At 47.9% G+C, this 20,331-nt stretch overlaps 1 protein-coding gene across 8 annotated transcripts in view; it reads left to right on the top strand.

Moving 5' to 3' along the window:
* METTL22 (methyltransferase 22, Kin17 lysine) overlaps positions 1–20,331 on the top strand; it is a 748,727-nt gene that overhangs the window by 164,420 nt on the left and 563,976 nt on the right. For all 8 annotated transcript variants that reach the window (XM_063934257.1, XM_063934253.1, XM_063934254.1 and 5 more), the window contains exons 4-5: positions 7,149–7,189; positions 16,517–16,661. In XM_063934257.1, coding sequence (XP_063790327.1) covers positions 7,149–7,189; positions 16,517–16,661 — 186 coding nt within the window. The remainder of the gene's footprint in view (positions 1–7,148; positions 7,190–16,516; positions 16,662–20,331) is intronic.

Consider the following 20,331-nt stretch of genomic DNA (forward strand, 5'->3'; position numbering starts at 1 on the left):
AGATTAGCTTGAATAATTAATAGAAATATATATAGAAAGTTTATATAGAACGGCACTTTCGCCAAATAATTTTATCCCGCTATTGTGCATTCCGCACAATGGGTAGCAATAATGGACTAGCACAGAGGTTCCCAAACACGGTCCTCAAGGCACCCCAACGGTCAAGGTTTTAAATGTATCCATGCTTGGCCACAGGTGACTTGATTAGTATCTCCGTCAATTTGATTACCCATCTGTGCTGAGCCATGGATATACCTAAATCCTGGACTGTTGGGGTGCCTTCAGGACCGCGTTTGGGAACCTCTGGACTAGCAGAAAATACCAGGACAAGTATTCTCCTTTTTACTGAGGTTTCAGTGATTTACTCACTTTGTTAGGCGCGGCGGTCTTCGGCCGTGCCCTGACTGAGCAGCGGTCACGGCCGCCGCGCCTCTCTCCTTCCCTGTCCCCCGCACGGCGCCTAGCAACGCCAGGACGCCGTGCGCACGATAGCCGCCGGGTCCCTGGCAACGCAGGACGCCGTGCGTGCAGGGCCGCCGGGTGCATAGCAACGGGGACGCCACAGGTGGACCGCGTTCCCCGTTGCTAAGAATAGTTAATTAGGTTGCTCGTGCAGCAGGGAAGCTGCACGGCAACTAGTAATTAGGGTCTGGGGGCTGGTCCTGCTGGCCCTCCTGTTATTGGCCAGCAGGGCCTTTTTATGTGAGCCAGCACACTGCAGCCCCGCCGGTGATAGCTTCTTGTATGCTGTTCCTGCCTTGCAGAACTCTGTTCCTGTCAGCCGTGTTTGGTGGATCTTGCTCCCTGCCCTTTGGTACTTTGGAGGTCCGAAGCCGGTCCTGGGAATCCTTCTAGTCCTTGCGAACCTGTTTGTCATCTGGGGTTCTCGCCCGGTTTCGTGAGTAGCGGCTTCTGCCGCGTGTTGCGGTCTATGCCGCTTAGTGTTTACTTTACTGTGAATTGGTGCATTTGCGGAGGTTTCCGCTTTCACTGTCCTCCCCGGAACTCGGCGGTGCCGTGTAGGGGAGTGGACAGTGGTTTCTTTGTAGTTCTTTTCCTTTGGCGGCGTGCCGCACATACGTTTAGTTTTTAGGTAGTTTATAGCCCCTAGCGTGGTTATTTCAGTTAGAGGTCCCCTTGTTATTACCCTGTCTCAGTTCACGCCTTGTCTCTCTTTAAGACCTGAGGGGGCATCGGAGTTGGGCAGACCTAATCCGCCCTTCAAACGCGGCTGCCATGGGCCCAAGAAACCATAGTCGTTCAGGCGTGAATTGATAACACGGGTAAGACAACGGAGGTAGGGTGCTAGGGTCTATTTCCTTCCCATTTCCCAATCCCAGCATTCCATCTTGGTGCTCAGGACTCACTACATAAGATCTCCCCTGTCCCGAGCATCAGGATCGTAACACACTTTCCCTGAGGTCTATTACACATAAATACATACATATATACATACATACATACATACATACATCTTCCCCTGGTGAAGTATTGATAATATAAACACTTCTAGTTATTCTCGTTCTTTTGTGCCTATATCTTAATTGTCACATTGTAGCTTACAGTGTTGTAATAGGTGCATAGGATTAATATTTTTTTTTGCAATGGATTTGGTTTAAAATCGCAGGATACACTTAATGTTGCTTCACGTGATTCATGGTGCAGCTCACTCACTTTGGTCACCAATTTTTTGCCTTTTTTCTCAGGGTAGTGTCCAAGTCGCACACTTATGCTGCATGTACTTTGTATCGATCAGTTGTAACACTAAAACCACCTACCTAATATTGTGTAGGTCCCCCTTGTGTCATCAAAACAGCTTTGACTCGCCAAGGCATGGACTCCACAAGACCTTTGAAGTTATCTTGTGGTATCTGGCACCAAGTAGATAGCAGACTCCATGACTCAGCTTATTTTTCCAGCACATCCCATAGACACTCAGTTGGACTGAGATCTGGGGAATTGGGAGGCCGAGGCAACACCTTGAGCTCTTTGTCATGTTCCTCAAACCATTCCTGAACAATTTTTATAGAGTGGCAGGGTGCATTATCATGCTGAAAGATGGAATACCATTGCCATGAATTGGTGTACTTGGTCTGCAGCAATGTTTAGGTAGGTGGCATATGTCCAAGTAACATCCACATGAATGTCAGGACCCAAGGTTTCCCAGTAGAACATTGCTTTAACGTGTTGGCTTCTTCCCATAGTGCATCCTGGTGCTATCTCTTCACTAGGTAAACAATGCACATGCACCCAGCTGACCATTTGATGTAAAAGAAAACGTAATTCATAAGCAGTAAGCTGTGATGCATTGTGTTCTAACACCTTTCTATCATAGCCAGCAGTAACTTTTTCAGCAATTTGTGCTACTGTAGCTCTGCTGTGGGATAGGACCAGAAGGACCAGCCTTCGCTCCCCACATGCCTAGGGTGCCCATGACCCTGTCTCCAGTTAACGTGTTGTTCTTAATTACATACTGGGAACACCCCACAAGAGTTGCCATTTTGGATATGTTCTGATCCAGTTGTCTAGCCATTACAATTTGACCCTTGTCAAAGTAGGGATACAGTCCTTAGGTCGACCTCACTAAGGTCGGCACTCAATAGGTCGACCACTATTGGTCAATATGCATTAGGTCGACACCTGAAAAAAGTCGACATGAACATTAGGTCGACATGACAAGGGTCGACACATGAAAAGGTCAACATGGGTTTTTCACAATTTTGTTTCTTTTTTTGAACTTTTTCATACTTTACAATCCACGTGCACTACGATTGGGAATAGTAACCTGCGAAGTGAGCCAACCGAGCGAAGCGAGCCATGTAAGGGGACACGATGTACTAATTGGGGTTCCTTTTTCCATGTAACCATTTCCATGTAGGCCTGCCGACAATGTTGACCGTTTCCAGGTGTTGACCTACTGCCTGTCGACCAATAGTGGTCGACCTACATAGTGTCGACACAACAAACCCATTCAGTCAAAGTCACTTACATCCTTATGGTTTTCCATTTTCATGCTTTCAACAGATCAATATCAAGAACTGAGTGTTTCCTTGCTGTTCAATATATTCCATCCCATAACAGGGCAATTTTAAAGATATAGGGGATCACTCCGAGTTGATCGCTCGCTAGCAGTTTTTAGCAGCCGTGGAAACGCTATGCCGCCTCCCACTGGGAGTGTATTTTAACTTAGCAGAAGTGTGAACGAAAGGATCGCAGAGCGGCTACAAAATTATTTTGTGCAGTTTCAGAGTAGCTTCAGACTTACTCAGCGCTTGCGATCACTTCAGGCTGTTCAGTTCCTGTTTTGACATCACGAACACGCCCTGCGTTCGGCCATCCATGCCTGCATTTTTCCTGGCACGCCTGCGTTTTTTCAAACACTCCCTGAAAACGGTTAGTTGACACCCAGGAACGCACTCTTCCTGTCAATCACTCTGCAGCCAGCAGTGCGACTGAAAAGCTTCGCTAGACCTTGAGTGAAACTACATCGTTCGTTGTAATAGTACGACGCGCGTGCGCATTGCGCCGCATACGCATGCGCAGAAGTGCCGTTTTTTTGCCTGATTGCTGCGCAGCGAACGAAAGCAGCTAGCGATCAACTCGGAATGACCCCCATAGTCAGTGTTACTCACTTCATCTGTCAGTGGTTTAAATGTTACTGCTGATTAGTGTATATGATTAGGGAGTAGTTTGTGCTGTGTGATATATTTTCTCGGCTAATCACTAGAAACTAGCAGTATCTGGAAATCACTTTAGAATGAAGGGGTGTAGTCCTGCATGTGAGAGAGAAAGGCAGAATAAAGTTGTCATTTATAAATGCTAGTGTAATACACTCCCTCCAAAAGTGGACATGAACTCATAAGCCTGCCTTTTTCCCCTCTTTGATCATTAGAAGTTTGTTGTAGTGTCATCTAGTTTTCCAAAAGCAATAGGTCTCCCAGTCTCATTAAATTATGTATGTGTGCTCTCGTGTTAATATGAAGCACAAGTGTAAGTCATATGTGTACCAAGTTTGTTGTAAATTGCTGCAGGCATTCCACAGTTATGCGGTCTGCTGAAATACTCAGTTCTGCTGCCTCACCCCTAGGGGTGCTAGGGGTGTCTGATCCCCAGAGTGTTTGTTTCCAGATTGTAAGGCATGTGTACCAATTTTTGAGTACATTGCTCCAGCAATTCCAGAGATATGTGGTCTCCTTATATACTCTGTGCTTCTGTCTCCCCCCTCCCCCAGGGGTGCTAGGGATTTCTAATTGTTTTAGTTGCCTCCGCCGTGTTTTAATACTCTCGTATGTAAAATTTCGCGATCTTCGCTTGTAAACTGTGGATTTGTATACAAAGACAGAAGGACGGATTTTCACTTTTACATAGTAGCTTGTTGTATTGAGCACCTCTCCCTGAAACCATCTTCTTTCCCATAATAATTCTTATCCCTCCTGTTATCTTATAACCTGTTTAATTCTAAAAATGATTATCATAAGTTATTGAAATATGCAATATGTAACATTGCTAGAATTCTAAATTAATTATTCCTGCTTTTATACTGTTAAGGGAAATGGAAGGGGGGGGGGGGTGGTATGACTTGAACTATATATACTAATTTTAAACCTCATAAGAGGTGCTAACATGCCTGGACTTGTACTACCATACAAGAAAAAAAGAAACATGCAAGTGTGCACTCTAGGCACTACAAATATCGATAGTCAAAATTACTTTGATGAACTCTTACAGTTAACACGGAGTATAAGTGAAGTTCTTAGCACATTTGGCTAGAAATGCCATTCCACCATCGTCAAGATGAACTTCATCATATGGGTCCCTAAAATCCCTAATACTAACAGATTATATCAATTTGTCCAGGACTTCCCTATAATAGTGCCCATTCTAATTTGTCGACATCAGTGTAGGAACCTGTTCTGATTGAAAACACCTAAGGGCAGATGGGAGGGGATCTAATACATAACTGAAGGAAGCTCAACCTCCAAGTCTACATTTTATACACAAATTTATGTTCCCAAATACAGTATATCCATTATGCTTGACACTTACAGAATGACAACTGACTGAATCTTAAATCCTCTTTTATGGAATGTCAGTAGATTAATTGAAATAATGATTTGTAATAATAACAATAGTAATAAAATATATTGAATTGATGATGGAAAATTACTAGAAGAGACAAGTGGAGGTTTTATATGTCTGTGAAACCAGATGTACTGCATAGCAATAATCTCTCTGATAAGTTGTTAATAAGGAAAGGAGAGGAGATGTATGTTTCTTTTGCAGAATTACCAATACCCTAAAGGGAGATGAAAAGAGGATACTGATTCCTTAAGACAAATGTGTAAAGCCAAATAGATTCACATTAGTATAAAAAAAATCAAACTGTGTTTAACGTATGCTATGGTGTCTATAAGGAGACCGCCGGTCAGCTTACCGACGCCGGGATCTCGGCAGAATACCGACGCCGGGATCCCGGCGGTGAGGGGCGAGTGCAGCAAGCCCCTTGCGGGCTCGCTGCGCTCGCCACGCTGTGGGCTCGGTGGCGACCTGCGGTCGCCACGGGTTCTATTCCCACTCTATAGGTGTCGTGGACACCCACGAGTGGGAATAGTCCCTGTTGGTCGGCATGCCGACCATCGGGATAGTGGGCCGTCGAGATGGTGGAGGAGGTCATGTGACTGTCGGTCTCCCGACCGCTGGTCACATGAATACCACCCCCTTTAAGAGTAACTTTACTCATTGGGACTGTAATTGCATTTTGTACATTGTGGCATAGAAGAAGACTTTGTAGGCATGTCGGCTCTTTAACAAAATCTTAGTGATGGCAGTATTATGTTTTTAATAGTCAATTATTATTATTATTTAGTTTTTTTCCATCTTAGACCTGTCTTTTAAAGGGGTCCACACATCAGGAGTATTTCAGGCCAATTTGCACATCTGCCAAAGCCTGGGTCAGGTGATTAGTAAAATCCAAATGTTGGAAGTCCTCGATTAGCCGATTATGGGGGTAATTCTGAGTTGATCGCAGCAGCAAGTTTGTTAGCAGTTGGGCAAAACCATGTGCACTGCAGGTGTGGCAGATATAACATTTGCAGAGAGAGTTAGATTTGGGTGGGTTATTTTGTTTCTGTGCAGGGTAAATACTGGCAGCTTTATTTTTACACTGCAATTTAGATTTCAGTTTAAATACACCCCACCCAAATCTAACTCTCTCTGCACATGTTATATCTGCCCCCCTGCAGTGCACATGGTTTTGCCCAACAAACAAATTTGCTGCTGCGATCAACTCAGAATTAGGCCCTATGACCCAAAAATAATCATAATCGTCAATTTAGGGATTTTTAACGGTATCCGTTTGGATGGTCGACCATATTAAAGTCGACAGTCATTAGGTCAACCACTATTGGTCGACATTGACATGGTCGACGTGGACATATGGTCAATACATGAAAAGGTCGACTTGGCTTTTTAAAAAGAAAATATTTTCAACTTTTTCATACTTTGCCATTCACGTGGACTACGATTGGGAACGGTAACCTGTGCCATGCGTAGTGGTAGCGGAGCGAGGCACCTTGCCCGCAGCATGGCTAATGAAGCGAGCCATGCAAGGGGACACTACACTAATTGGGATTCATGGTCATGTTCCGGAAAAAATGACATAAAAAACAGTTAAAATATCCATGGCGACCTTTCCATGTGTCGACCTGTGACGCGTCGACCATTTCCATGTATCGACTATTAGTCAATGTCGACCATGTCTATGTCAACCAATAGTGGTCGACCTAATGAATGTCGACCTTAACATGGTCGACCATTCATACCAGAACCATTTTTAACATACTGTGATTTGCTGATCCCCCGACAAATAGTAAGTCGTCTAAGTCCATTGATCGTATAGGAGAATCAGTCCATAGATGTAGAGCCCCCATTAGTTTTCTTTTTCTAAGTACTTTTAACATATCACGTGTAACCATGTGAGTTTGTAGCACTTAAACCATATTGATACATGTAATTGTAAAAACATGCACGTTTTAAGAAAAATAAAAAATTTCCCCAATGAAATCTCCCTCATGTGTAACTGTACTTTAAAACTTCTGAAGTTCTATGTAAAAGTACATTATCACGAAAGTTATATTCTTTCATTTCAGAGCATACTATGGCTACACCTCTAGAAGATGTTGGGAAACAGGTACAGTAGGCAGTGCATTATCTATTTTTTCTGCTTCTATATATTCACTTATAGCAAAATGTTATGTCCGTAGAAACTTTTCGGAACATTAAATAATTGGTTTGTACAAACATACTTTATTTATATAGCGCACACATATTACCCGGAGCTTTACAGTTAATATTTCAGTAATTCACATCAGTCTCTGCCCCAATGACATTTACAGTCTATATTCCATATCACATGGATACATACAGTATACACTACGGTTCTTCTTTTTGCCAGAAGCCAGCTAACCTACTGTACCAGTGTGTTTTACAGGTATGGTTTTCCATCCGTACTCTTAAAATAAACTGGTAGGTTAGATGGATTATGATCCATGCAAAAACGCACATACAAACTCCACACGCAAAGTACCCTGGCCAAGGAATTTAACTCATGACTTCAAGGCTGTGAGACAGTAATACTAACTACTATGCCAACAGTGGTATATATTTTATTTGAACAAATATCTTCACAACGGTTTAAAAAAACTAAGTTTGTAGTTACGTGAACTAATGCACAACTGTGCAAAACCACCAAACCACACAGGTTGTGCAAAGCAAGTCTATGGGGGCAATTCAGTTCCGAGCAATTTCAGGTTGCGATGTGCAGCAACACACTTGTCTTGGAATTACTGTAGAATAACCACTGTGGGGTGCAAGGAAAATCTGTGATTTTGGTGGTCACACGATGCTGGCAACATGGTAAGAGCCCTGGCTTCTCACGGACACTGCACAGAATTCAGTTGCCTCATTTACGTCTTTCATTCTGTCTGCTCTGTTAGATAAGCAACTCTCACATAACAGGGCAACTTAATTCACTGGAATGAGAGAGAGTATGGTGGATTTATTCAGTTAGGCATAAACATAAATGATTTTATCTATTTTAAGTGTGTCATACACATCGCATAACAAATATATATGTTAGTTGCTCATCAAGCACTAGCAGTGCCACACAGAGGGCCTAGTTCTGAGCAGACGTGTGCCCTCTGCTGATATTGCCTTTGCAGCTTCATGCAAACACCAGTACAGCCCTTGCCTGGTGTGTCTGAATGCGCAAGTATTAAGTCACCCATAGATACTCAAATACCACTTGGTGTGTCTTTAGATGCAGGTATCGGGTGCACCATCCCCATGCTAGGTGCAAATTCTCTGTCAGAGTATGGCCTGAGGCGGTAAGTGATTATGGTATAGCCTGAAGAGGTAGAGTCTGTGCACCAAATAGTTAAACTTTCTTTCCCAGCAGCCCAGGCTCCCTCTCCTCTATATCCCGCCCCCAGCCACAGACAGCCAGTTAAGTTTGCAAGCACAATGCAAGGAGCAAGTAGAAGGACAAGGGAGACCAGCACATACTCAGAACCACACACATAGGGACGGTGAGCAGAAAAAAACGGTAGTAGAGCAAAAAAAAAACCCTGCAAGCCAGGTGCGTCAGGGTTGGCACCAGTGGTCCCTGTAGCGTAGAAGAAAAGGATTTAACAGATAAGAACATAAATCTCCTTTTCTCTGACGTCCTAAGTGGATGCTGGGGACTCCGTCAGGACCATGGGGAATAGCGGCTCCGCAGGAGACAGGGCACAAAAGTAAAAGCTTAGGATCAGGTGGTGTGCACTGGCTCCTCCCCCTATGACCCTCCTCCAAGCCTCAGTTAGATTTTTGTGCCCGGCCGAGAAGGGTGCAATCTAGGTGGCTCTCCTAAAGAGCTGCTTAGAGTAAAAGTTTTGTTAGGTTTTTTTATTTTCAGTGAGTCCTGCTGGCAACAGGCTCACTGCATCGAGGGACTTAGGGGAGAGAAGTGAACTCACCTGCGTGCAGGATGGATTGGCTTCTTAGGCTACTGGACACCATTAGCTCCAGAGGGAGTCGGAACACAGGTCTCACCCTGGGGTTCGTCCCGGAGCCGCGCCGCCGACCCCCTTGCAGATGCCGAAAAGTGAAGAGGTCCGGAAACCGGCGGCAGAAGACTTTTCAGTCTTCATAAGGTAGCGCACAGCACTGCAGCTGTGCGCCATTGTTGTCAGCACACTTCATAGCAGCGGTCACTGAGGGTGCAGGGCGCTGGGGGGGGGCGCCCTGGGCAGCAATGATAGTACCTTATTCTGGCTAAAAATACATCACATATAGCCCCTGGGGGCTATATGGATGTATTTAACCCCTGCCAGGTCTCAGAAAAACGGGAGAAGAAGCCCGCCGAAAAGGGGGCGGGGCCTATTCTCCTCAGCACACAGCGCCATTTTCCCTCACAGAAATGCTGGTGGGAAGGCTCCCAGGCTCTCCCCTGCACTGCACTACAGAAACAGGGTTAAAACAGAGAGGGGGGGCACTTATTTGGCGATATGACTATATATATTAAAATGCTATAAGGGAAAAACACTTATATAAAGGTTGTCCCTGTATAATTATAGCGTTTTTGGTGTGTGCTGGCAAACTCTCCCTCTGTCTCCCCAAAGGGCTAGTGGGGTCCTGTCCTCTATCAGAGCATTCCCTGTGTGTGTGCTGTGTGTCGGTACGTGTGTGTCGACATGTATGAGGACGATGTTGGTGAGGAGGCGGAGCAATTGCCTGTAATGGTGATGTCACTCTCTAGGGAGTCGACACCGGAATGGATGGCTTATTTAAGGAATTACGTGATAATGTCAACACGCTGCAAGGTCGGTTGACGACATGAGACGGCCGGCAAACCAATTAGTACCTGTCCAGGCGTCTCAAACACCGTCAGGGGCGTTAAAACGTCCTTTTACCTCAGTCGGTCGACACAGACACGGACACTGACTCCAGTGTCGACGGTGAAGAAACAAACGTATTTTCCTTTAGGGCCACACGTTACTTGTTAAGGGCAATGAAGGAGATGTTACATATTTCTGATACTACAAGTACCACAAAAAAGGGTATTATGTGGAGTGTGAAAAAACTACATGTGGTTTTTCCTGAATCAGATAAATTAAATGAAGTGTGTGATGATACGTGGGTTTCCCCCGATAGAAAATTATTGGCGGTATACCCTTTCCCGCCAGAAGTTATGGCGCGTTGGGAAACACCCCTTAGGGTGGATAAGGCGCTCACACGCTTATCAAAACAAGTGGCGTTACCGTCTCCAGATACGGCCGCCCTCAAGGAGCCAACTGATAGGAGGCTGGAAAATATCCTAAAAAGTATATACACACATACTGGTGTTATACTGCGACCAGCGATCGCCTCAGCCTGGATGGGCAGCGCTGGGGTGGCTTGGTCGGATTCCCTGACTGGAAATATTGATACCCTTGACAGGGACAGTATTTTATTGACTATAGAGCATTTAAAGGATGCATTTCTATATATGCGAGATGCACAGAGGGATATTTGCACTCTGGCATCAAGAGTAAGTGCGATGTCCATATCTGCCAGAAGATGTTTATGGACACGACAGTGGTCAGGTGATGCAGATTCCAAACGGCACATGGAAGTATTGCCGTATAAAGGGGAGGAGTTATTTGGGGTCGGTCCATCGGACCTGGTGGCCACGGCAACAGCTGGAAAATCCACCTTTTTTACCCCAAGTCACATCTCAGCAGAAAAAGACATCGTCTTTTCAGCCTCAGTCCTTTCGTCCCCATAAGGGCAGGCGGGCAAAAGGCCAGTCATATCTGCCCAGGGATAGAGGTAAGGGAAGAAGACTGCAGCAGGCAGCCCATTCCCAGGAACAGAAGCCTTCCACCGCTTCTGCCAAGTCCTCAGCATGACGCTGGGGCCGTACAAACAGGTGCGGTGGGGGGTCGTCTCAAGAGTTTCAGCACGCAGTGGGCTCACTCGCAAGTGGACCCCTGGATCCTACAAGTAGTATCCCAGGGGTACAGATTGGAAATTCGAGACGTCTCCCCCTCGCAGGTTCCTGAAGTTTGCTTTACCAACGTCTCCCTCCGACAGGGAGGCAGTATTGGAAACAATTCACAAGCTGTATTCCCAGCAGGTGATAATCAAAGTACCCCTCCTACAACAAGGAAAGGGGTATTATTCCACACTATATTGTGGTACTGAAGCCAGACGGCTCGGTGAGACCTATTCTAAATCTGAAATATTTGAACACTTACATACAACGGTTCAAATCAAGATGGAGTCACTCAGAGCAGTGATAGCGAACCAGGAAGAAGGGGACTATATGGTGTCCCTGGACATCAAGGATGCTTACCTCCATGTCCCAATTTGCCCTTCTCACCAAGGGTACCTCAGGTTCGTGGTACAAAACTGTCACTATCAGTTTCAGACGCTGCCGTTTGGATTGTCCACGGCACCCCGGGTCTTTACCAAGGTAATGGCCGAAATGATGATTCTTCTTCAAAGAAAAGGCGTCTTAATTATCCCTTACTTGGACAATCTCCTGATAAGGGCAAGGTCCAGAGAACAGTTGGAGGTCGGAGTAGCACTATCTCAAGTAGTTCTACGACAGCACGGGTGGATTCTAAATATTCCAAAATCGCAGCTGTCTCCGACGACACGTCTGCTGTTCCTAGGGATGATTCTGGACACAGTCCAGAATAAGGTGTTTCTCCCGGAGGAGAAAGCCAGGGAGTTATCCGAGCTAGTCAGGAACCTCCTAAAACCAGGAAAAGTGTCAGTGCATCATTGCACAAGGGTCCTGGGAAAAATGGTGGCTTCTTACGAAGCGATTCCATTCGGCAGATTTCACGCAAGAACTTTTCAGTGGGATCTGCTGGAAATAACCCTGTCTCCAAGGACAAGGGTGTCTCTTCTGTGGTGGCTGCAGAGTGCTCATCTACTAAAGGGCCACAGATTCGGCATTCAGGACTGGGTCCTGGTGACCACGGATGCCAGCCTGAAAGGCTGGGGAGCAGTCACACAAGGAAAAAATTTCCAGGGAGTGTGATCAAGTCTGGAGACTTCTCTCCACATAAATATACTGGAGCTAAGAGCAATTTACAATGCTCTAAGCTTAGCAAGACCTCTGCTTCAAGGTCAGCCGGTATTGATCCAGTGGGACAACATCACGGCAGTCGCCCACGTAAACAGACAGGGCGGCACAAGAAGCAGGAGGACAATGGCAGAAACTGCAAGGATTCTTCGCTGGGCAGAAAATCATGTGATAGCACTGTCAGCAGTGTTCATTCCGGGAGTGGACAACTGGGAAGCAGACTTCCTCAGCACGACCTCCACCCGGGAGAGTGGGGACTTCATCGGGAAGTCTTCCACATGATTGTGAACCGTTGGGAAAGACCTGGGTGGACATGATGGCGTCCCGCCTGAACAAAAAACTGGACAGGTATTGCGCCAGGTCAAGAGACCCTCAGGCAATAGCTGTGGACGTTCTGGTAACACCGTGGGTGTACCAGTCGGTGTATGTGTTCCCTCCTCTGCTTCTCATACCTAAGGTACTGAGAATTATAAGACGTAGAGGAGTAAGAACTATACTCGTGGCTCCGGATTGGCCACGAAGGACTTGGTACCCGGAACTTCAAGAGATGCTCACAGAGGACTCATGGCCTCTGCCGCTAAGAAGGGACTTGCTTCAGCAAGTACCATGTCTGTTCCAAGACTTACCGCGGCTGCGTTTGACGGCATGGCGGTTGAACGCCGGATCCTAAGGGAAAAAGGCATTCCGGAAGAGGTCATTCCTACCCTGGTCAAAGCCAGGAAGGAGGTGACCGCACAACATTATCACCACATGTGGCGAAAATATGTTGCGTGGTGTGAGGCCAGGAAGGCCCCACGAAGAAATTTCAACTCGGTCGATTCCTGCATTTCCTGCAAACAGGAGTGTCTATGGGCCTCAAATTGGGGTCCATTAAGGTTCAAATTTCGGCCCTGTCGATTTTCTTCCAGAAAGAATTGGCTTCAGTTCCTGAAGTCCAGAAGTTTGTCAAGGGAGTACTGCATATACAACCCCCTTTTGTGCCTCCAGTGGCACTGTGGGATCTCAACGTAGTTCTGGGATTCCTCAAATCACATTGGTTTAAACCGCTCAAATCTGTGGATTTGAAATATCTCACATGGAAAGTGACCATGATGTTGGCCCTGGCCTCGGCCAGGCGAGTGTCAAAATTGGCGGCTTTGTCTCACAAAAGCCCATATCTGATTGTCCATTCGGACAGGGCAGAGCTGCGGACTCGTCCCCAGTTTCTCCCTAAGGTGGTGTCAGCGTTTCACCTGAACCAGCTTATTGTGGTACCTGCGGCTACTAGGGACTTGGAGGACTCCAAGTTGCTAGATGTTGTCAGGGCCCTGAAAATATAGGTTTCCAGGACGGCTGGAGTCAGGAAAACTGACTTGCTGTTATCCTGTATGCACCCAACAAACTGGGTGCTCTTGCTTCTAAGCAGACGATTGCTAGTTGGATGTGTAGTACAATTCAGCTTGCACATTCTGTGGCAGGCCTGCCACAGCCAAAATATGTAAATGCCCATTCCACAAGGAAGGTGGGCTCATCTTGGGCGGCTGCCCGAGGGGTCTCGGCTTTACAACTTTGCCGAGCTGCTACTTGGTCAGGGGCACACCCTGGCTGAGGAGGACCTGGAGTTCTCTCACTCGGTGCTGCAGAGTCATCCGCACTCTCCCGCCCGTTTGGGAGCTTTGGTATAATCCCCATGGTCCTGACGGAGTCCCCAGCATCCACTTAGGACGTCAGAGAAAATAAGAATTTACTTACCGATAATTCTATTTCTCGTAGTCCGTAGTGGATGCTGGGCGCCCATCCCAAGTGCGGATTGTCTGCAATACTTGTACATAGTTATTGTTACAAAAATCGGGTTATTATTGTTGTGAGCAGATCACAGGTTGTACAGTGTGATTGGTGTGGCTGGTATGAGTCTTACCCGGGATTCAAAATCCTTCCTTATTGTGTACGCTCGTCCGGGCACAGTATCCTAACTGAGGCTTGGAGGAGGGTCATAGGGGGAGGAGCCAGTGCACACCACCTGATCCTAAAGCTTTTACTTTTGTGCCCTGTCTCCTGCGGAGCCGCTATTCCCCATGGTCCTGACGGAGTCCCCAGCATCCACTACGGACTACGAGAAATAGAATTATCGGTAAGTAAATTCTTATTTTCTTCTTCTTACCATATGGGACACAGGGATTACAATGGGATGTCCTAAAGCTGTCCCTCTAAGGGCGGGGCCGCTCCTGAACTGCATTGAGAACCCTTTGCCCAAAGACTGCATCCAACGAAGCGAAGGTGTCAAGTGAATATAATCAAATAAAAGTGTGTGCAGAAGACTATGTGGCCGCTCTCTAAAGCTGCTCCACAGAGGCGTAACGTCTAACCGCCCAACAGGTACCCACTGACCGTTTGGAATGAGCAGTCACCACACCAGGGGCAGGAAGTGCAGAGTAAGGGTGCATACACACGGTGAGATTCGGACTTATCCGATTCTCACCGTGCGACAGGGGGCCGGGTCGGCACTTAGCCAGTATCGCAAGCACATAATGAGTGTGCTTGCGATGCTGGCTATGTGCGATGTCAATCCTGACTATCTCTTCTATAGAGATAGTCAGGATTGACTTGCCTGCACAGCCTATTTTTTCGTCCGATGCCGACCGCGCGGGGCCGCGCATCGGCATCGGATCGGGATCGCAAGGTGACTGTCACCTTGCGATCTGCACTATCTTTTCTTCCGATTCTGACTATGTAGTCAGAATCGGAAGAAAATATCGACACGTGTGTACACACCTTAAGTCTGACCAAAGTCTGTTTAGTAGCTGACCAGCCTCATTTGTGAAAGCATACAGGACAGAGAATCCATCTTATGGAAATCCTTTGTCCTGTCCATATAAATCTGGAAGATCCTAACAACATCCAAAGAGGCCTCCTCCAGCAAAGAGTCTGGTACTTGGAAAAAGGGGGTGGTCTTCAGTATGCCGGCGGTCGGGCTCCCGGCGACCAGCATACCAGCGCCGGGAGCCCGACAGCCGGCATACCGACAGCCGGCATACCAACACTTATTCTCCCTCGTGGGGGTCCACGACCCCCCTGGAGGGAGAATAAAATAGTGTAGCGCGTAGCGCGCCACCGTGCCCGTAGCGTGGCGAGCGCAGCGAGCCCGCAAGGGGCTCATTTGCGCTCGCCACACTGTCGGTAAGCCGGCGACTGGCCTCCCGGCGACGGTATGCTGGTCGCCGGGAGGCCGGCCGCCGGCAGATCGTAGTGAACCCGGAAAAAGGTACCACAATCTCATGGTTAATGTGAAATCTAGACATGTCCCTTTGAAGGTAACCAAAGTGTATCCGAAGAACAGCCTGGTCCGAGTGGAAAGTACTTTATATCCAGACACTTTATCTCTCTCCAAGGCTTAGTAAATAGAACCCAAATTATCTTGAGTTTGCAACTAGTTATGTGACGTTCTTGTGACACTCCCATAACACACCTAGTCACCTCCCAATCACCACCTAGGAATTCCCAGTACGTTTCCAAGACATTTCTTACACCACTTCTCAATCTCGACTGCGACTGTGCGCACAGACTCTGGACGCATGTACATGGGTGACTTATACACCTTTCAGACCACTATTGGTGGTCGCACGTGGGATCCAACACGGGTGCTTCCCGAGTGCGACCCGCTTTAGCCCCTTTCACACCGCTGTCCCCAGCCCGGCATATTGCTGGGTTGGTGACATCAGCTGTGACGTGTGCGGGGGCGGCACCGCCCGTCCATACAGTGTGAACGGGAAACGGTTCGCAACCCATGCACACTGCACAGCGACCCGGGTTGAAGCCGTATTCAATCCTGGTTGCTACCAGGGTTGAAATACAGGGTCGCTTAACCCAGGATATTTCCCCTGAGCCCTTTCAAACCGCACAGCAACGCGAGTTACTGGTCGCTCATGTGCAATAACCCTGGTTACAAGCTGGCAGTCTGAAAGGGGTATTAAAGGCATGCACAGAATAAATAATTGTGTGTCCAACATTGAGTTTGCAGGATCAGATTAACGGAAGCAAATATATTTGTGCATGTGGGAATCACTGAGTGCCTGATTGTTCCCAAAACTTAACAAACATGACTCAAGGCATAAGCAAACCATTCCTATGAAATGGATGATATACTGATGCGAAAAGGGCTCCTATGCTGTACATGGCGAATGACACTATTATTTCAGACTTTCAATCTGTTCTTTTGCTAGTATACTGTAGGACTTCTTTGTAAATGATTGGCTTGCTTTTACAGAAAGAGTAACATCATATTTTCCATCTTTAGCCATTTAGTATATCGATGCTTGCGTTTATGCGAATGATTGAACTGTACAGTTAAATAACACCATAATTGAGCAATTTTTATTTAATAATTGCAGAATATGACATTCTTGTGATCTATGTCCTTTTCAGATATGGCGGGGAGCTTTTGTTCTTGCTGATTACATTCTCTGGCAGAGAGATCTCTTCAGAGGTTGTACAGTGCTGGAGCTAGGGGCAGGCACTGGTTTCACAAGTATCATCATGGCAACAGTTGCTAAGACGGTCTATTGCACAGGTATAGCATATCATTTCATTATAATAATACTCATGTCACACACTGGGTGAGCTGTTCCAATGCCCCAAGTCCAGGTTATTAACAGTAATCTACAGTTTAGGCTGACCTTGTTAGACACAAAAGGATTTTCAGTGTGAAAAAGCTTAAAATATAGGAAATAAAAGGGGAGATTGTTATCTTATGAAAGAAAGTGAATAAACTGTCTGCTTTTAGATCCATTTAGGTATTTTATTGAAGTTTATTAGCTATTAGATATATCAGCAGCAATACTACAGTATATTCACTTACAGTGAATACAGTAGAGTAGTAAAATAACATTACTTGTATTATAAGCAGCATGTGGGTAATTTGCCTAGAAAATGTTAAAGGGGGCGATTCAGAGCTGGACGCAACCGTGCATCTGTATGCAGGGGCCGCGTCCATCTGGTCTGCGCACACACAGTGGCCGCTGTGCGCAACCCTTCTCCCTACCGCAGTATCCTGGAGGTATTCTGCCGCAAGGTGATTTACAGCGGCGTCATTTCGTCATTGCGGGGGCTGAAATGGGTGTGTCGCAAAACATTTTCGGGGGTGGCTGCGTGATGTCACACACGGCCACTCCGATAAAAAAAATGGCAGCGGACCGCATGCCATCGCAGTCAGGCTGCGCTGGCAGGGGTCAACCTCTAATTGATGGGTTTGCAATTAAATTGCAGACACATTGTGAGGCGGCGCCACACATTCTGGGCGGCCCCCAGCATGTGAGGAGATGGACGCAAATATTGCTGTGGGAAGCAAGATCTGTGTCCATCTCTGAATATCCCCCAAAGTCTCTTTTGTTATACATGATACATTTATCACTATATATTGTGCACTAAATATTGCATAGGTGTTGAACCTGAATAATATGCTATTAATAACTGTGCTGAACAATTCCTTTATGACAAGACAATGCTTTTATTGGATTAAATATAGTTTATGTACCTTAAATAGAGGAAATTAGGCATAATCATGAAAATGTTAAAACGTCTTATAAATTTGTATGTAATTACTTTTAAATAGTTTGTGCCTATAACTACAAGAGCATCTAGTTCTCACAAGTATGGTAGTGCTAGGTGTATACTCACAAGATCCCTACCTCAAACCTTGCAAAAAGTGTAATCGTATAATGCCTCACTTATGCTAAGAATTAACCTAACCAATGACCTAAATAACATCTTGTGGGGATACAAGCGGTTAATATTGGCTACGCTATAATTTCCTTAAAACAAATTAAATACCTTTTTTATTTGCACTTTTAAAACTATAATGCACCAATCTTTCCAGCAGCTAAAAGTGCGGTGAGGCCTGTAAATCTTTTCTTTACTATGGTTCACGTGAGTGAATCATGTCAATTAGGGACTGCTTGTCCAAACGAGATATGGTCATGTGACCGGCACTCGGGATCCCGGTCTTTACCATGCCGACACTGGGATCCAGAGCGATCAAAAGCCCTACAGTCGGCATGCCGACTAACAGGCACTATTCGCACTCGTGGGTGTCCATGACACCCATAGAGTGGCAGTAGAACCTGTGGCGAGTGTAGCGAGTCACTGAGCCTGTAAGATGCTTTGTTGTGCTCACTGCTGCAGGAGTTACTCCTCACTCTCCACCGCTCCAAGTGCCGCTATGTACAACAGGGAAGGGTTCAAATCTTATTCTTATATAATATAAATATGCACTGAACTAGGTGCTTCATCGCGCCCTACGGGCGCTCTTCACACCGTCGCAAGGGGCTACGCCCCCTTAACCCTTGCATGCCTTTCTGGGGTTCAATATTTGTATTATATGGAGTATTACCTGCATTCCTTTGTTAGTGGTTAAATATTGCACAATGAAAGGGCGTGCGATGGTGAAGGAGGCGCAGCCCCTTGCGACGGCGTGAACAGCACCTGCAGGGCATGATGTACAGAATGTAGCGGGTGCGGGGGGGGGGGGGGGGACTGCGGATGGGGGAGGGTGTCTGTAGATGCTGCGGGTGGAGGGGGGGCGGAAGCAGGGAGGGCCCCGGATGGGGAAGGGTCGGGAGGTGCTGCGGATGGGGGAGGGGCAGAGGAGTGGGGGCTGCAGATGGGGGAGGGGTCCGGAGGCACTGCAGGTGGGGGAGTGGCAGGGGTGCCACGGGTGGGAGAGGGGCAGGTGCGGGGATGTTGCAGATGGGTGAAGGGTTCCGGAGGTGCCGTGGGATGGGAAGGGGCGGGGGTGCCGGGGGTGGGGTAGGGGGTCCGGAGGCACCATGGGTGGGGGAAAAGCAGGTACAGTTGGTGCGGCGGATGGGTAAGGGGGTCTCGAGGCGCTGCAGGTGGTGGAGGGGCAGGTGTGGGGGTGCCGTTGGTGGGGGAGGGGGGGGACCACGGATTGAGGAGGGTGTCTGCAGATGCTGTGGGTGGAGGGGAGGCAGGTGTGGGGGAAGACATATATGGGGGGTGGATGGTGGAGGGGGCCTGGAGGTGCTGTGGTTGGTGGAGGGGCGGGGGAGTGGGAGCCGCGGGTGGTGTAGGGGTTCTGGAGGCACAGCGTGTGGGGGAGGGGAAGGTACGGAGGTGTGGTGCATTGGGGAGGGGTCTGGAGGCGCTGCGGGTACTGTACCTGCCAAAAAGGTAGTTGGAGGGTATGCAGTAACAGGGCCAGGATAGGGGTGACAGGGTCAGGACAGGGGTGACGGGGCCAGGACAGGGGTGACGGGGCCAGGACAGGGGTGACGGGGCCAGGACAGGGGCGACGGGGCCAGAACAGAAATGATAGGGACAGGATAGGGGTGACATGGCCAGGGTAGGGGCGGCAGGACCAGGACAGGGGTGACAGGGCCAGGATAAGGGTGAATGGGCCAGGATACGGGTGAAAGGGCCAGGATATGGGTGACAGGGCAAGGCCAGGGGTGACAGGGCAAGGCCAGGGATGACAGGGACATGACAGAACACAGGGCACGGGAGAGATTAGTATTAGGGACAGAACAGTGGTGACAGACAGATGTGTCTTACCGGAGTCACTGCTGCTGGCTGCTGCTGTTCCACTCCAACCTGTTGGGATCTGCTGCTGGTGGAGACTTGGCATGGCTGACTCTCTCAGGCTGGAGTACTGCTTCCTCTGCCCGTCCACATCCCTCCCCTCCTCCTCAGTCACACACCGCGGACCTCGCACAGCTGCCGGGCACTGTCGTAAGGGGAGACTGGGAGTGACTGGTTTGCCCCCAGGAGACGCTACAGCTGGAGGGAGGAGGGGGTCATAGCATGCACACGGCGTGGACCTCGCAGCTGCCGGGCACTGTGGAAAGGGGAGACTGGGAGTGACTGGTTAGCTCCCAGGAGACGCTGCGGCTGGAGGGAGGAGGGGGTCGGAGCCTGCAAACAGCGCGGACTTCTGCAGCGCTATCCGCCGGCTAAAGTGTGTGAAGGAGCTGGGCGCACCTCACTGCGGGCGGCAGCGCTGCAGCTAGTGGTGGAGTTGCCGGGACTGGAGATAACAGAGGCAGTACGGAACCTGCACAGCGGCAGGTGCCCCACAAAACTGCAGCTAAGAAGCATGGAGTGTGCCAGAAAGTGACGCTCCTCAGCGCCAGAGAGCCCCTGCTGAGTTTGCTGATGTGGGGGGTCAAGCACACAGTGAGCCGGTGCCCGTCTGTCTGTATGGCATACCCCCTCACACACCCCCA

Source organism: Pseudophryne corroboree, chromosome 7 (assembly GCF_028390025.1).
Source record: "Pseudophryne corroboree isolate aPseCor3 chromosome 7, aPseCor3.hap2, whole genome shotgun sequence".
Taxonomy (NCBI): Eukaryota; Metazoa; Chordata; class Amphibia; order Anura; family Myobatrachidae; genus Pseudophryne; species Pseudophryne corroboree.